Source organism: Phragmites australis, chromosome 15, assembly GCF_958298935.1.
Source record: "Phragmites australis chromosome 15, lpPhrAust1.1, whole genome shotgun sequence".
Taxonomy (NCBI): Eukaryota; Viridiplantae; Streptophyta; class Magnoliopsida; order Poales; family Poaceae; genus Phragmites; species Phragmites australis.
In genome coordinates this window covers 26,776,743-26,792,915 of record NC_084935.1, presented here as the reverse complement: position 1 = coordinate 26,792,915, position 16,173 = coordinate 26,776,743, and the positions used below count along the sequence as shown (strand labels likewise).

Below are 16,173 nucleotides of genomic sequence, written 5' to 3'. Positions count from 1 at the left end.
AAACAAACAGATTCAGGGATGTTTCCCCCTACCTGGTACGCCAGCTGTCGGAGGATTAACTCCTGTCGCAGGGATCCCGAGAGACCCCTTTTTAGAGATTCGGCCGGGGGGATGATCCTGAATAAGTTCGTCGGAGAAATGAATGAGAGTAAATGCAACGGCCGGTGGTGGGGATGATGATCTAGTGCAAAGAGAAGTAAATGCACCGGAAATTAGACAGGTTCGGGCCGCACGGGGGCGTAATACCCTACTTCTGTATGGATGTAATAACTGTCCTGAGGAAGTCTCTCAAGGATGTTGCTGGTTACAAGAATATTTGTCTAACTAAGAGCTTGAGGCTCCTTGTTCTTGGGCAGGGACTATGCTTTGAGTTGGTCTATGGTTCGATTCTTGGTGCTTCTGTGTTCGATGCTTGCGGTCTCTTGCTCGATTGCTTGTTCGCCCGTTGGGTCCCTGGGTGGTTTGTGGGATGTATCCTTCTCTTCTGTGTTGCCGGCTCTTTTAAGCACTCGCCGGCTGCGACATGCCCCGAACGGAAAAAAGGGGGCACTAGTTCCAAGACGTCACGACTAGAAAAGGTGTCATCATTTCTTCTGGGTGAAGTGACCGGGGAGTGGAAAACGCGGCGCACGCCCAGTCACTTGTCACCATAAACGCCCTGGCAACGAGCGCCGTAGAGAGGGCCCACCGGGCAGCCGCAGAGCAACCCGGCGTGCCCGCCCTGTCTTGTTCCTCTGCCACAGTAGGGCGGCAGACGAAACGCCTTGATCTTGGCGATGTTATCCCGAGACACACCGGATGATACGGGACGGGACTCGTGCAATTAATGGTCCCACGCCTCTCTGCCAAAACATGGCAGGAACTGACACTGCGACGGGAGCAGTTGAGGATGTCAGGCCACGCACGCTAATTGCATGCGGCCTCGGACCTCTGACGGATTGACACCCCATCGGCGGGTGCCTCGGGGGTCTTTCTGAGTCGTCAGGGCACCGAGTGATCGGGGGTACTGTTCACCTCCTCGAGCACTCTCTCCCGAGAATGCCTATCCTTGCCCTCGGGGTATCGGGTGCTCGGGGGTACTGTTCACCTCCCCGAGCACTCTCTCCCGAGCACTCTTGCACGAACCTTCGGGGAACCGAGTGCTCGGGGGCTGCCACGTGCAACCCCGAGCACTCTCTCCCGAGCACTTTTGCATAGATTTTTCGGGGAACCGAGAGCTCGGGGGCTGCCACGTGCAGCCCCGAGCACTCCCTCCCGAGCACTTTCACACTGATCCTTGGGGAACTGAGCGCTCGGGGGCTGCCGCACACAGTCCCCGAGTACTCTCTCCCGGAACTTAGCTCTTCTGATCGTCGGGGGACTAGGGTGCTCGGGGGGTGACCGGGCATCTCCCCGAACACTTTCTTCCCGGAACTTAGACTTTACGAATCATCGGGGAACTGGGATGCTCGGGGACCAGTGACTGTGGCCCTAAGCACCTTCTCCCGGGACTTGAACTTTCCTCATCCCGCAGGAAGGACCTCGCGGGATGGCGACACGTGACGGATGACTGGTCTGGCCTCGGAACTCAGGAACCCCCAGTTCCTGATACACCGATAGCTTCCCTTTGGCTTTGTAGAACTTCAAGTGATCTTGAAGGGATCTCATTTTGAAGATTGTTTTGTATAAAGACTGTTTGAGAAAAAGGCAACCGGAGTGACCAAAGTTGTAATGGTTAACTCAGCTGCCATGTTGTTTGCTTGGGAAGGAGATCCTCTGACCTGCACGAACGTCAACTCTGAGTTGGTCTCGTGTGTCAGCAACGGGGCCTTGGCGCATGCAGACACCTCGGTCGAGCGACGGGCATGCATGTCCTGGAGACCCCAAGGCGCGCCAAACACTAGCGGCCGCCGAGGCAGCTCGGGGATCTGCCGGCCGAGCCGGACGCCGGCCCAGGCACGTCCTCCGAGCCGAGGCGGGGAGTGAGGCGGAGGGGTTTTCACGGGCTTCTTTTTGTTGGGGAATGGCTCGGCACGACGCGACCGGCAATCATCGAGGCGCAGGGCCGAGAGACAAAAGTCGCGCGCGATCGAGACGACCACCTGCCTGCATGGCGTAAAGTCCAAAGCGGCAGGTACGACTGCCTCGGCCGCGTCGACCGCTTTGGCTTTGGCCAGAGAAAACAATGCCGCCCCAGCCAGGTCAGTTTTCCTTTCCCTTCGCCGCCACTCCTCGCTGCATTTGGCTGCCAAAGTCTCTACTACTAGTGCTCACCTACAGTCGATGCCAAGCACAACGCGCCATGTGTAGTCTATGTGCAAGCCCCTAGCTCGATCCACACACACGCTGACATGTCGCAGCAGCTGGAACGTGACTGTTAACTGTCAATGCATCCATATATTTGGCTCGGTGTTAAGAAACGGTCTACTCCATCTGTTCCCCTCTCGATATTGCTCCTCCCACTCCAAGTTTCCAACCACTGCACCCCCCTGCACGGCTGCACACACAATTCACGTGGATCTGCCTCTGCGTCGTGGGGACTAGCTACTCAATAACCTGACACGTCCTGCAAGACGCCTATGGAAAATTCGATCCCAGCTGTAATAAGCAAGTACTCCCGGAAGTAATAACCGGCAGCAGGGACTCACGCGGTAGTCTAGAGGTAGATCCAATAATCTATCATACTCAGTGACAGATCTAACGGTATAAAATAATCATAGTAAAGACTTATGTGGTGGTCTAAAAATAGATCCAATAATCTACCATGCTCTCGGCGGTTTCAATTGTGTGTGATAGTGGAGGCGAAGAGAGGAATACAAGGAAGAGAAAAAAAAAGAGAGCCAATCTAATTTTGACTGATGTTGGAGTTAACATCAGTAATTCCAGACTACCTATTGCGCCAGGTAAAACAATAGTTAACCACGGCAGAAAGTAAATTACTCTCTCGTCCTGCTTGTAGCATACTCGTAACTTGGAGTAGTACTAGTACATGTCAGAAGCTAGCACGAGCCCTAATCGCACTCACGTGATGTACGCCTGCTGCGCAGGTGACGGCCGGCCGGCACAGCTAGTAAGCTACTCCTGATTTTTTTCATTCTTTCTTCAGTCCAGTGGATCCCTGGCACGCAGCCTCTGACAGTTGCATATCCACAACTTCCTTTGCAGAGCATTTCCCGTCCTAATTCTTCCAGACAAATACACACTCTCTCTCTCCCATGTAGGAGTATTTTGTTTTTCTCTGTCTCTGCAGACGCCTATACTGGGGCCAAAAAAAGAGAGGAAGGACAGCTTTCATGCAGACGGTTGGTCGAATAAAGCTGAATTTGATAGGATTGTTTTAGATACTATGGTTCTAAATGAGATGGTGCACTTATATCGTTTAGTTAGATATATGAGATTGTACATGTATATGTTTGGTTGGATGTATGGGATAATACGATAACGTGTTTAGTTGCTTAAAAAAAGTCATGTATTATATCCTTATATAACTTAAATATTTTATAGAATTAATAATTTTTATATTTGTTATTATCAATAAACATTGCTAATCAATACTAATCATTACTAATTTTAATTAGTTATAACTTAAGTTATCAATAATTATCACTAAATACCCATAATAGTAATTAGTTATGATTAATAGCATCTAATTGTAACTAATGTTTAACTAAATATTCTTAATAACCACTAATATTCACTAATTATCACTAACAATAAATGATTAGCGGAGTTGACACAACATGTACGGATCATTCGGCCGATTTTCATGTATAAAACTATTCAACATCTGAATTGAATATTCCTTAAATATATACCACTCCGACTAGAATGATTAAGTTCTATTCAACCAACCAAAGGTAGGGATGAGATCTCGCTATACAATCCCATCCAGACTCAGGTTAACTAGTCTGATTGGCGCGCCTACGTCGCGTCCGTTTTTATTTTGCTGTGTAGAGCACGAAAAAAGACTAAAAAAATTAGATTCACAAATTTTGTATATTTCAATGTTTATTTATGGAATTATTAATGTTAAACACATTCAATTAATTATAGAGAAAACAATAGTACTTTTATGCATGCACATAGTTTTAACATGGAGGTGGAAGTAATACTAACCTAAAATAATTTGTTTCATATTTTTTTGAGTTTTAGATATTTTTCTTTGTATTTTAGATTTTTTCAGCCGATTTATTAATGTAACTAATATTTATTTCGACATTTTTCTAGAATATTCGAAAAAATTACATATATATGTATATATATATATACACATATATATGTATATATGTATGTATATATACATACACATATACATATGTATATACATACATAGGGCCCACTGCTACAGCACATACAGTAGCAGGACCTGAGATTTTACCGATTCCAGGCATTTTAGTATATAAGTAGTTGATACGTCCAATCAAACACACGGTAAGTTGGCCTCACACTTGTTACCCTGTCTAGCTGGACAGCAGGTCGTACGCCGCACCACTTGACTACCGTCCGTAGCTCTCTCACTAGAGCTTCTACAGTTGATCTTGGATTTGAATCAATCTTTTCAACTGTCTACTTCTGTCTGGGTTGGAATCAGGGACGGAGGTAGGTGGTAGAGGCAGGCCGATGCATTTGCACTAAGGTAAATTAAAATTTTAGCAGTAATTATATTATTTTGACTACATGTGCACCAGGATAAATTAAGTTTAACAATATAATTATTTTAGATTATGTATTTAGCACCACTGTCATTTAAGTTCTAGCTCTGCCCCAGATTGGAATAAAGGAAAAAAGAAGTTCAAACATAGATTGAGATTAGAGAGGTGTAACTTAATGTGACAATTTTATTAATCTTTAAGTTTTGTATGTATCATCTTGAGTAGATATCGTGCTAATACATATATACGAGTTGTATTATTATTTATGAAAAAAATAATAAGCCAAGTGAAAGAAACCATCAAACATCACATATTCCTCGCAGAATCTCTGGTGTACAGATTCGGCCCGAAAGAATTATTCATTTGAGATAATTCCTATATTTTCGTATTTTCAATGTTTCAGATGTTCAAATTTAATGTTTCAGACGTTATGAAATTTGTTGTCATTGTTATTTTTGTATGTTACATCCAATTCTACACCACATGGGTTTTTACTTGATATGTTGCACGCAACATGACGGGATGTTACGGTGGGATTTTTTCTCTCGGAATCGGTGCATACAGCAAGATATCTTGGTGTATTTTTCGATGTTACAAATGTTAATTTTAGATATTGTAAACGCTATTTTTAGATGTTACAATAGACTATTAATTAGACAAACGGTGAATTAACCGTCAGCATGATATAGCGTGCAACATATCAATTTGTTGCGGTAGTAATTTTTCACTCTAAATCATATGATTTAAATAGTCTGATACAACCACACAGAATCGTACAAAGCTACGTCGGCGTCCGAGGGCTAGGGCGTCGAAATAAAAAATGGCACATTCATGGGCGTGGCTCCCTAGTACCAGCCCTACGGTCCTGCACTGCTGTGCCGTCCTTGATCGCGGATCACGAGGCCGATCGGGCGCATCCCTGCGTCTGCGTGGGTGCCCACCAGGTCGGGCCACGCGGTGCACCGGGCACAGCAGATCCCGGCGAGGCCGTTGCGGCAGGCAGCGGTAATTTAATTTAACGCGGGAACCGCACCGGGCCCACCCTTTTATTGACTTTAGTTTCTTTACAGTGGGTAACCTTTGATGGGGCCCACCAAACTGGGAGACAACCGGCGAGTAGCGGCGCTCTCGCGCTCGGGACGGTTCGAAAATGGTTAGCGGCCGACTGAACCGCCACCTTTACCTTTTCTAGTACTTAATGCTACACCTATAAAGAAGTTTTACAAAAAATCTATTTCACGTGAACAACAACTATGCATGCTCCATCACGTGAAACATCATATCATCAATCCGTAAGTGTAAGTCAGCATGTATCATTTTCGTTATCCACTTTAACATGTAAGTAGAATTTTTATATAACTTTTTAAGTGTAGCATTACTTTTTTTTTGTCCCTCTGGTAGCAGGAAACATTTTGTTCCGTGACCAACTGAACCGCCAATGATTAGGACAACGACGGAGCCCACTGTCAGAAGCGACGGAGGAGAAGTGGAGACCCCACTTGTCAGTGAACTGCACAGACAAACAGAAAAAAGGCTGGGTGTCGCGTGCCGCGTGGACGGAACGACACATCGCTCCTCGCCACGTCAGACAAGCCAGAGGGAGACAAAAAAAAAAAAGAGAAGGGGGAGGGCGAAAAGAGGGAGGCGCTCCTCCTGTTTCCCGCCCTCGCGCGGCTTCAAAATTGCGCGCACCCCTGCCTCGCAGCCGCCGTGGCAGCCAGGGGAAGCTCCTATAGAAACGGACACCGAGGCGCGGCCCCCTCTCCTTCTGCCTCTCACTCGGGCACGGAGAGAGCAGCGAGCCAGCGGAGCGGAGGAGGAGACGGGGGATTGGATAGGGGCCGGGGCAAGCCGGAGATGGACACGCCCGACCGCGCCGCGGCGCCGCCGGCCTCGCGTGCGGAGGTGACGACTCTCTCTCTCTCTCTCTCTCTCTCTCCTGCACTGGCCGTTCCCCGCAGCCTTCTCGGAGGGGGCCTTTCTGCTCCCGGCGTCTCCCCTCGGTGGCCTCCCGGTGGTTCCCCTCGGGTGCTCGGGCTCGGGCTCGGGCCTTCGCGTCGAGTGGGGGAGCAGTCCAGCGCAAAGAACCGGGCCGTTGCGGCTCCGGGGCCGGCGACCCGTTCCGTCGATTTTTTGACCCGGCCCCTCTGATTCAACTCCGGTGGGTGGGGTTTGTCCCAACTTCCCAGGCGGTGGGTTACCATGACCACGATCCCTCAGCGACGCCCATGGTGCTCCCGATGTGGCCACCTGTCGCGGAGACCAGTGCACTGCCGCCTCATCCTTGCTATCTAGAGTGAACTCTGCGTCGTGCCCAGATCTCAGGGATTCTGCAGGCCAGAGTTAGATCCCTGCGAATATGCTTTCTCCGTGCCAAGTGCCGACCTTCGGCGCAGCCAGATCCATTCTGCGGTAGTGTTTGACTTGGGATTTATACTAATTTCTTATCAGTATCCTTGTCGCAAAAAAAAATCTTATTAGTATCCCATTTAGAGCACATTTTTGCTCACATGGTTGTGCCCTCCTCAAGCTGGGCCAGTCGTTGATGGATTTTTCTATGGCTGCAAACAAGACTTCGACACTGTGATTGTACAAATAAAAGAAATTTACCTGCAGGTTGCAACATGTGTTGTCAGTCGTAATTAATTGGTGTTGTGCTATGTAGTAGTACTTCTCTTGTGCTAAATGGGTGGTTAGATTATTAGGTTATTACAATTAGGGAATCTTTTTTCTCCTCTTCTGATTCAGGGAATCTCTTTCCTTCTTTTTAATTTGTGTGTGAAACCAGGACATTTGAAATTTGGCGCAATGCCGGTGCCATTTCTTGCATTGCTCATAATCTAATTTCTTTACTTTCTGGATGGATGCAGGACTCGCCAGTTTTCAGCTTCATCGATAGTCTGTCTCCGATCGAGCCTCTCAAGTCGGCTTATACCGCTAATAGTCTCCAAGGATATCAATCCATCAACATAACCTCTGTTTCCTCCATCTTCACTTCTCCGCACGACAATGCACAGAAGGAACCTAGGCTTCCGAAGTAAGTTCCGGACGTCTTTCTTTCAGACATATGTACGGTGTTATGTGAAAGTGAAAAGCTTTAAACTTTGAAGGAATAAGGTGATTCTGATGCCGTATTTTGACCTTCTCAGGAGCTCTCTCGTTGAAATTTCTGAAAGCGAGGTTTGTGCTAACGGCAGCGACAGAAACAAGCCATCTAAGTCTTCACATGCTGTTAGGTTGTTTGCCTGCACGAGCACTGTGACTCAAGAAACACACACAATTACATGTTCAGGTGTGGTTGATCCTTCTAATGGGCCATGTGATTTGGCTCAACCTGGTCAATTCGATACTGGCAGTCCAGATCATAACACGACACCTTGCCATGGTGTCAGATCAGACATTAAACAAGATAAGTGTCGGAAATTAGAAGCTGTACAAACCATTAAAAATACATTGGAGAAAAGGAAATGCTTATTTTCCACTGAAATCAAGCTCCTGGATGGCGACCAGCCTGAGAAAGACAATGGTGAAGTATTGGGATGTGAATGGTCCGACTTAATTTCCACAACTTCGGGTGAGCTTGTGGCCTTTGACTCATCGATGGATGAGCATCACAGAGGAGTGCAGCTGGCAGCACAAAATGCGGAATCATGTGGATATTTTCTATCAAAACTTACGGGAGATGGTGACATCTCAGACACAGCACATCCTAATGCATCTGGTCAAGCATACTATCAAGAATTCGTTATGGGAGAAGATCAGACAGAAAATGCTCAAATATTTCAGGATGGTCAACAAACCATCTCAAGTGAAGAAATTCAGGATAATATTTATGAAGCAAATGGATGTATTCCATTAGACTACAAGGTACTTGAATACCGTAATTTGGTCCACCAATTTCTGTTGCTATTAAAATGTTGCCAACGCTTCCTCCATAGATTTCTGTAACTTGACCTGTTATGGCTATCTATTCTACCATAATGCTCTCTCATTCATTTTCTTCCTGTTAACGTTCAGGTTGAGATCCAACAACAACGTGGCATACGAAGACGCTGTCTGGTTTTTGAGGCAGCTGGGTTTTCAAACAGTATCGAGCAGAAAGGAACTGTTGAAGATCTGTCTATCTCAACATGTAAAGGCAAAAGCCCTGTACAAACTCAGACAAATCCAGTGAAAACTCAGTCACGTGTATTGCGTGGTATTGGTCTACATTTAAATGCTCTTGCATTAAGACCAAAAGTGAAAATGGCCTGTCAGGATCCTATGGCTTCTGCTTTGGTTCCATTGTCGACATCTGAACAGGATGTGCATGGGAAGTTGCTCTCTGCAGGAGAGTACTTCACCCACTCAGGTGCTGATCTTTTAGAACGTCCGATGGATGATTGTTCAGCTGGAGGTTTTCCTGTAAATGATCATGTTTCAAGTCAAAGCGGCAGCCCTCAAAAGAAGAGGTTTGTTTGTGCTTCTTGTTTCATTTTGATGGCTGCAAGATGTTTCATCTTCACTTCACTTAATTGACAACTATTTGGCTAAAATGCAGATGCAAAACAGATAATGGTGATGATGGTGAGGCATGCAAGCGGTGCAGCTGTAAGAAGTCAAAGTGCTTGAAACTGTGAGTGCTCTTTGCATATTGTTAAGATTTCGTGAACATAGTTACATGAAGGGGCTCCTTTTGAATGGAATGGAATTTAATAAAACTACTTTGGCTAAATTGAATATATGTTATAATCTTCTCATAGTCTTTGCCCACTGGTGCCATGTGCAGGTATTGCGAGTGTTTTGCTGCTGGTGTTTACTGCTCTGAGCCCTGTTCATGCCAAGGATGTCTGAACAAGCCCATACATGAGGAAATTGTTCTCTCCACTCGGAAGCAGATAGAGTTCCGTAATCCACTAGCATTTGCTCCAAAAGTGATCCGGATGTCTGACGCTGGTCAGGAAACTGGGGTAGGGGTTCTATTGGATATTCAGATGTACTACTTCTGTTGGCCATTACTCCCCAAGTGCGTGATGCTTAAATTCTTTAATGAATTGCAGGAAGATCCTACCAATACTCCCGCTTCAGCTCGTCATAAGAGAGGATGCAATTGCAAGAAGTCAAGCTGTCTCAAGAAATACTGTGAATGCTATCAGGTACTTCAAATTGCTCTGTAAACTTATGTTGAAGATAATGTTATCTGAAGTAGCACCTGTTGTTTGTTGCTTATGCTTTAATGTTTCGTTGAATTAAAGGGAGGTGTTGGATGCTCCAGCAACTGCAGATGCGAGAGCTGCAAAAACACTTTCGGCAGAAGAGATGGTAAGCATTTAGCTTTTGTAATTTGTGCAACCATGCTATATTTATTAATTTTTCAGACTCGTAATTTTCTATAAACATGCACAATCTGTTGCTTCTTGCCTGACATATTAATAACTTATGCCGTGTCCCATAAAATTTCAGTGCTATTCCCATTTAAAAAATATCTCTGTGCACTAAATCACCATAATAGTATAAGAGTGCCTTGCTTATGTTTCTTATTTGCATGAATCACCACTGTAACTTTTAAGTATGACATTCTGGATATTTTGCTAGTTTGTTACCTTAAAATAGGCACATAATGACTTCAGTTAAAAAAAAAAACTATGTTTGAAGTGCAAACACAATTGTGCTATGACTGGCATGGGTTGTTCTGACATACAACAAAACTGCATCTAATTCGAGGGAACATCCTTTTGTGTTTGGAGTCTTTTGTCATTCCAACTTTCTGAATAATCGACTTTTGTTTCCTGGATCTATGCTACATGTGCTTATTTTTATCTCAGATAGATATAGAGTACCTAATGTGCCCAAATCAGTCTGAATTCTGAAATGACAAGACACCTGTTATTAAGTCATTCCTCCAAATATTAATGTTTTGTTCACTGGTGCTGCATCAGCTGACACAGAACTTACTGAAGAAATGAAACAAGGAGGTGAAGAAACAAAAATTTGTGGAGAAGAAAAGGAAAATGACCAACAAAAGTCTAATGTACAGAGCGAAGATCACCCCCTCCTTGAGCTTGTCCCAATAACACCACCTTTTGATGTTCCCAGGTTTGCTGATTACATATCTCTCTCCTTGAGCGCACCTCATACCTTTGTTTCTGCATTTTAATAAGTAATAACCGAATAATGTTTTCCAGTTCTTTGCTCAAACCGCCAAATTTCTCAAGTGCAAAGCCACCAAGACCTTCTAAAGCTCGCAGTGGGAACTCCCGATCGTCTACTTCAAAAGCTACAGAAACAGTTCAATCTCGCAAAATTTCCAAGGTTGCTGATCGTGATTTAGATGAGGAAATGCCGGATATTTTAAGAGAAGCTAATTCTCCTAGTAACTGTGTCAAGACTACTTCGCCCAATGGAAAACGAGTCTCACCACCACATAATGCACTCAGTATTTCACCAAACCGAAAAGGTGGTAGGAAGCTGATATTGAAGTCGATTCCCTCATTTCCGTCACTTACAGGAGACACAAACAGTGGTTCTGCTGTGAACACTACTGACAGCACATTAAGCGCATCGCCTCTTGCTTTAGGTAAGCATTTCTTTGTTCATGTGCGTAAATAATACTAGATAATATTACACATGTTATCTTGAAATTAGTGGTAGCATCTTACTCATATCCTTCTCCACTGAATCAGGACCATCTTAAAGCTGCGTGGTTGACTATGGGACCGGAGTACGACTTGTAGTCCGATAATGTACCTCACATCCTAAGGCGCAGCAAGGCTCGAGGTGCTGTCAGAGAACAGTAAGTTAAATTTCAAGGTGTAGTAATCTGTATTTGTAAAATATGTAGTTTCAATAATCTGTATGTAAGATGCTGTGATGCTTGAAGTCGTTATCGTTATTGAATTCTAGTAATACTATATAAATCACCTCTGAGGAGGTTCCATAATTCCATTCCCATGTTTTAAATCTGAAGCACCCCTTTCAGGCTTTCACTGAACAAAATAAACTCTTTATCATGTTTATCTCTTTCCTGCATGCATATGCCCTCCTAATCCCATCCATGTCTAAAGCTAAGGGTGGTGCTCTGAGCTTTGTCTTAGAATAGTACTTGCTGTTGCTGATGGGTGTTGAGATGTCAGGCTCCCCTTCCTGAACTGGTACTACCAAAGTTACGCCTCTGCTGCATGGTCCATGAAAATTCAGAGCACCCAGTTGAGTGGAGGTTGTTGGTTGGAGAAGAGATTTTGTCCCTGATAATATGAAGCCTCCCAATCATGCATCTCCATGGAACTAACATTTATAAACGGTTACCAGATGGCAGACGATGATTGAAAAAAGAACCACACCGGCACCAAACATCAGTACATGCTTGCATAAATGTAATGTGCTGAAGAATTCAGAATTGTGTGTCGGAGTTGGAGTTGCTGATAGGCCCTTGTCACTCACTTGGTGGGCAAGCACCCCCCTTGTTTCCTCTCTGATTGTCTCTATCATACCTGCCAATTAGACATTGCATTAGGCCTACCTGCTAGCTTCTCTGTCTTGCATTATTGGATACCACAACTAAAGCTATACATATAGATATATGTGTATACACACACACACACACATATCTAACAGTGATCCATCCATCATCCTGACTTGCATTTTGTTCAATGGCAAGTAGGCATAACTGCCATAAAAATATGTCAAGATGCATAATGTCATGGCAGCCCCAGGGCAAGGTTGTTGATCAACTGGTCACACTCATGGCCTCATTTTCTCTTTCAGAGGCCTCACATTTGTCCAGTTCTTGACCAAGTTGATTCCCTCCAGGCTGTCGCGCAACCGGCCGCTCGGTTCGCAGCAAATTCAGTCTATTCTGATGGCAACTGCTCTGATCTTTCTTCTCCTTCCTCATCAGCACCCCTGCATGCCCATGAACGTTGCCGTCAGGATCTCCCCTTCAGCGACATCGCCGTCGGTCACCGTCGCCGTCTTTGGAAACCATATCGCTGCCATATTCTATCGGGCACGTACAAACCTGAGAACTGAAAGTACTGGTGTTGCATTTGAATATCTCTACCTTTTTCTCAAAACTTTCATGGATGATCTTATATACTAGTATGTACTCTTAGAGTATATACTCCCTATTATAATATACCATATAAATAAATCAGATATACTCATTTATCACTATAAGTATACTTACATACTCATTCTAAAATACTCTAATATAAATTTAAAAAAAAAAGTAGAAAAGAAGTCCATCAATTTTATTAGATTTTAATAATATCTTTGTATTTATACATAAAATATAATATCCTAAAAATATATATATATGCAAACCAATAAAAAATTATACATACCGTTTGTATGATTTTATATACTCACATGTTCCATATATATATCATTTATCACATGAGAACTCTCTACCTAATAAGATATGTATACGAGAGTATATACTTAGGAGTACCAAATATTGTAATATATCCCATGTTTAGCATGCTGGTGATGTGTGTGTGACAAGGACATTTTTGAACACAGCAAGCATACATCTAAATATGCAACAGTTGAACAGTACTCTGAATGTAAGCTGGAGCCAGCCAAGGTGATGTGCACATGTGGAGGATGGAAGGAAGGAAGCTCCTCTTCTTTGCAGCTGGATGCCATGGGCATCTGCTAGCTGCTTTAATTTATTCCAGTTCTTCTTTGACCCCCATCCTAATCAGATGTGCATGCCACTCATTCCGGCCTCTCCTGCTCTTCAACATTTGCTGGCCATGGCCTGGATTATTCTAGCTTAATTTATCATCTAGTTGATGAGTACAATTACTAGTGGTATTAGCTTTCATTTTTCATCTGTTTAATGAATAAAATTACAAGAATATATAACAAGCACAGAAAACGCTGGTCAGTGGGTAACTGAAACTGTAATGCACTATCATTTCTGTCTACAATTCCATCACATATTACAACTCCTGTGAAGAAAAAGAGAAAAATTACACTGTATATATATGTACGGCCGTGTCTGTGTACGAATTTACCCTTTCGGTCTCACTCACATCACCATCGAATTTTACGAGTCACCGCCGGCCAGCCGCGTGCCGCTAGCCACCGCGAGGTGGTCAGTAGTGCGGCGGCACGATGCAGCCGTGCGCGTCGCATTGCACCGGCTCCGGGCGGTGCAGGAACGCGAGGCACTGGTCGGCCGGGCGCTGGTCCGGCCTGCCGGCGATGCAGTTCTGGCTGTCATCGATGCGGCGGATGTTGAGGCAGCGCTTCGGCTCGTTGCAGAAGAAGTTGTACGAGTAGGTGAAGTTCTTCAGGCTCGGCAGCGCGCAGATGCCCTCCGGGATGTGGCCGTAGAGCTCGTTGTGCGCGACGTCAAGCTGCTCGAGCTTGTGCATCCCGGCTATGGACCCCGGCAGCTGGCCCTGGACCTGGTTGAAGCTGAGGTCCAGCACGGTGAGCTCGTGGAGCGCGCCGACCTCCGGCGGGATGCACGAGCGGAGGCCGGCGTTGAGCACGACGAGCTCGTTGAGCGTGCCGGCCATGCGGCTGATGCTGGGCGGCAGGCAACCGCGCAGGTGCAGGTTGGCGAGCACGACCACGGACGCCGGCGAGTTGCCGAAGTTCTCAGGTAGCTGGAAGTCGAAGTTGTTGTCGTTGAGGAAGAGAGCGTCGAGCGGTTTGTCGAAGATGGTCGGCGGCACGGGTCCGCACAAGTTGTTGAACCGGATGTCGACGTATTTGACGTTGGGCAGGCAGAGGATGTGCTGCGGGAAGCCGCCGGAGAGGCGGTTGTTGCTGAGGTCCAGCTCGTGGAGGAGGTGCAGCTTGGGCAGCGACTCCGGGAGCCCGCCGGCGAAGCGGTTGGAGTTGAGGTGCAGCAGCGCGAGGTCGGAGAGCAGGCCGAGCTCCTCCGGGAACGTCCCCGCCAGGTCGCCGTGGTTGAGGTCCAGGCCGGCGACGGTTCGCGTGTGCGGGTCGTCGGGTGCCGGCGCGCAGAAGACGCCGAAGTAGCCGCACACGTCGGGGCCGCACCAGCTGCGCGTCAGGTTCTTGGGGTCCTCCGTAATGGCGCGCTTCAGCGCCTGCAGCGCCACGTACGCCTGCTGCAGCCGCGGGTTGTTCGCCGCAGTCTGCATCGGGGGCTGGCCGGAGGCCAGCAGCCCGGAGGAGAGGAGCAGGGCCAACAGGAGCTGCACCGGCGCCGGCGAGGCCTTCATGCCTGCAGTGCGCGCCCTCGGATGCATTGCCATTTGCCAACTCGATCGATCGTGCCTGGTTGCGTTTCTGTGCCTGTGCGAATCGGGTTTATATATAGACGACGAACGCTCTGCGTTTGGGACTCGTGCACACACGCTTTCGCGCGTGTGAAAGCGCGTCCTGAAATTTCTATTTGTATCTTGGTTTGCTGGTTTCGTTCCGCACAGTTGACTATTTTTTTTAAAAAGTTTGTTTTGTTTTTGTTTCTTGCAAGTTGTAGATTTCATTTGAATTATATGGAGTTTGTATGACAAAATAAAGTAATTTAAATATTTATTTTAGTTCAAAATAAGAATAATATATTTTAACTAAAGATCTTAATCTGTTCACAGCTCCTTAGATAGCAAATAGGAGTAATTAGTGCTCTCCAACCTGTCATATTGTCCATGCCACATCCTCAACCAGAACCAAATGATATCTTCTCTTCTCCATTTTCAATCCAACCACATCATTACTGGCGAAGCACTTAGGCAAAAAGGATGCCACTCCTTTAAGGCTTTGACAAACAGCCAAGCAATGTCTCATTTGGAAGAAAAAAAAAACTGATAATCTTGCTGGGTCCCTGTCCAATTAACCAAAATAATAAAAGTTGAGAAGAAAATATTAGAGGATGTCCTTTGCTTTTGCATATTGTAGTAGCACTAAAACTTATTCCATGGCACCAGCCAGCTAGTGTGTGTTTGTTTGTTGGCCCCTCTCTCTGTCTCCTCCATTTGGCTGCATTATTCTTTCCCTTGTTTTCAGACCAACGACGCGGTGCTTTGGCTGCTCAGCCGCTACCAGCAAAGAACCCAGAATAATGTCTCCTCTCTCTCTCTCTCTCTCATGAATGCCTGTTGAAGCTAGTTCGTTTGAATAGTATAAAGACTACTCTGGTCACCAGTTTCAGATTCCTTTGAAGGCCTGCTTCACTGCTTCTGGACGTTTCAGTTGACACGGCCTCGTAAAGAGAAGAGACGTCGTCCCATATGGCTGCTGCATAGTGCATACCACTGTTGCAGCTTCACCGTAAAATGTGTTTGAACTCTCGGCTGCACTGGTAGCCCCAGCAGGCTATTATTCCCGCTTGCTTTTCTCCTTTCTTCTATTGTTCTGAACCTAGTCATTGTTTTTTAATAAAAACCAAGTTAATCTCTGTTAAAAAACCGACGGCGTCACAACTGATTAAACTTCGAGAGCTATCTAATGCAATTTACTCTCCATTCTTTTCACTTGGTCTGCCTCAACATAGATCATCATCCTCTGCCTGTCCCTCTCACAACTGAAACGCATCGATCGGCAGATTCAGAGACGACGTGAGCCGTCGACCTGATCTCTA

General features: G+C 45.7%; 2 protein-coding genes across 2 annotated transcripts; one reads left to right on the top strand and one right to left on the bottom strand.

Annotated features, from left to right (window-relative positions):
* Positions 1-6,328: 6,328 nt before the first annotated feature.
* LOC133893600 (protein tesmin/TSO1-like CXC 2) lies at positions 6,329-11,815 on the top strand. Its single transcript, XM_062334664.1, has 11 exons — positions 6,329-6,536; positions 7,502-7,668; positions 7,781-8,498; positions 8,649-9,082; positions 9,172-9,246; positions 9,400-9,580; positions 9,671-9,766; positions 9,866-9,932; positions 10,550-10,706; positions 10,796-11,187; positions 11,294-11,815. Exons 1-11 carry the CDS (start codon positions 6,489-6,491, stop codon positions 11,302-11,304), a joined length of 2,346 nt encoding a protein of 781 aa, XP_062190648.1. The 5' UTR covers positions 6,329-6,488; the 3' UTR covers positions 11,305-11,815.
* Positions 11,816-13,505: 1,690 nt separating this feature from the next.
* Positions 13,506-14,830, bottom strand: LOC133893335 (leucine-rich repeat extensin-like protein 6). Its single transcript, XM_062334334.1, has one exon. It carries the CDS (start codon positions 14,813-14,815, stop codon positions 13,712-13,714), a length of 1,104 nt encoding a protein of 367 aa, XP_062190318.1. The 5' UTR covers positions 14,816-14,830; the 3' UTR covers positions 13,506-13,711.
* Positions 14,831-16,173: the final 1,343 nt, after the last annotated feature.

Excerpts from the sequence above, each read along its gene's own strand:
- LOC133893600 (XM_062334664.1), top strand. The coding sequence starts at position 6,489 with ATGGACACGCCCGACCGCGCCGCGGCGCCGCCGGCCTCGCGTGCGGAG. Across the intron at positions 6,537-7,501 it reads CGCCGGCCTCGCGTGCGGAG|GACTCGCCAGTTTTCAGCTT; the intron begins GTGACGACTCTC and ends GGATGGATGCAG. Across the intron at positions 8,499-8,648 it reads GTATTCCATTAGACTACAAG|GTTGAGATCCAACAACAACG; the intron begins GTACTTGAATAC and ends GTTAACGTTCAG.
- LOC133893335 (XM_062334334.1), bottom strand. The coding sequence starts at position 14,815 with ATGAAGGCCTCGCCGGCGCCGGTGCAGCTCCTGTTGGCCCTGCTCCTC.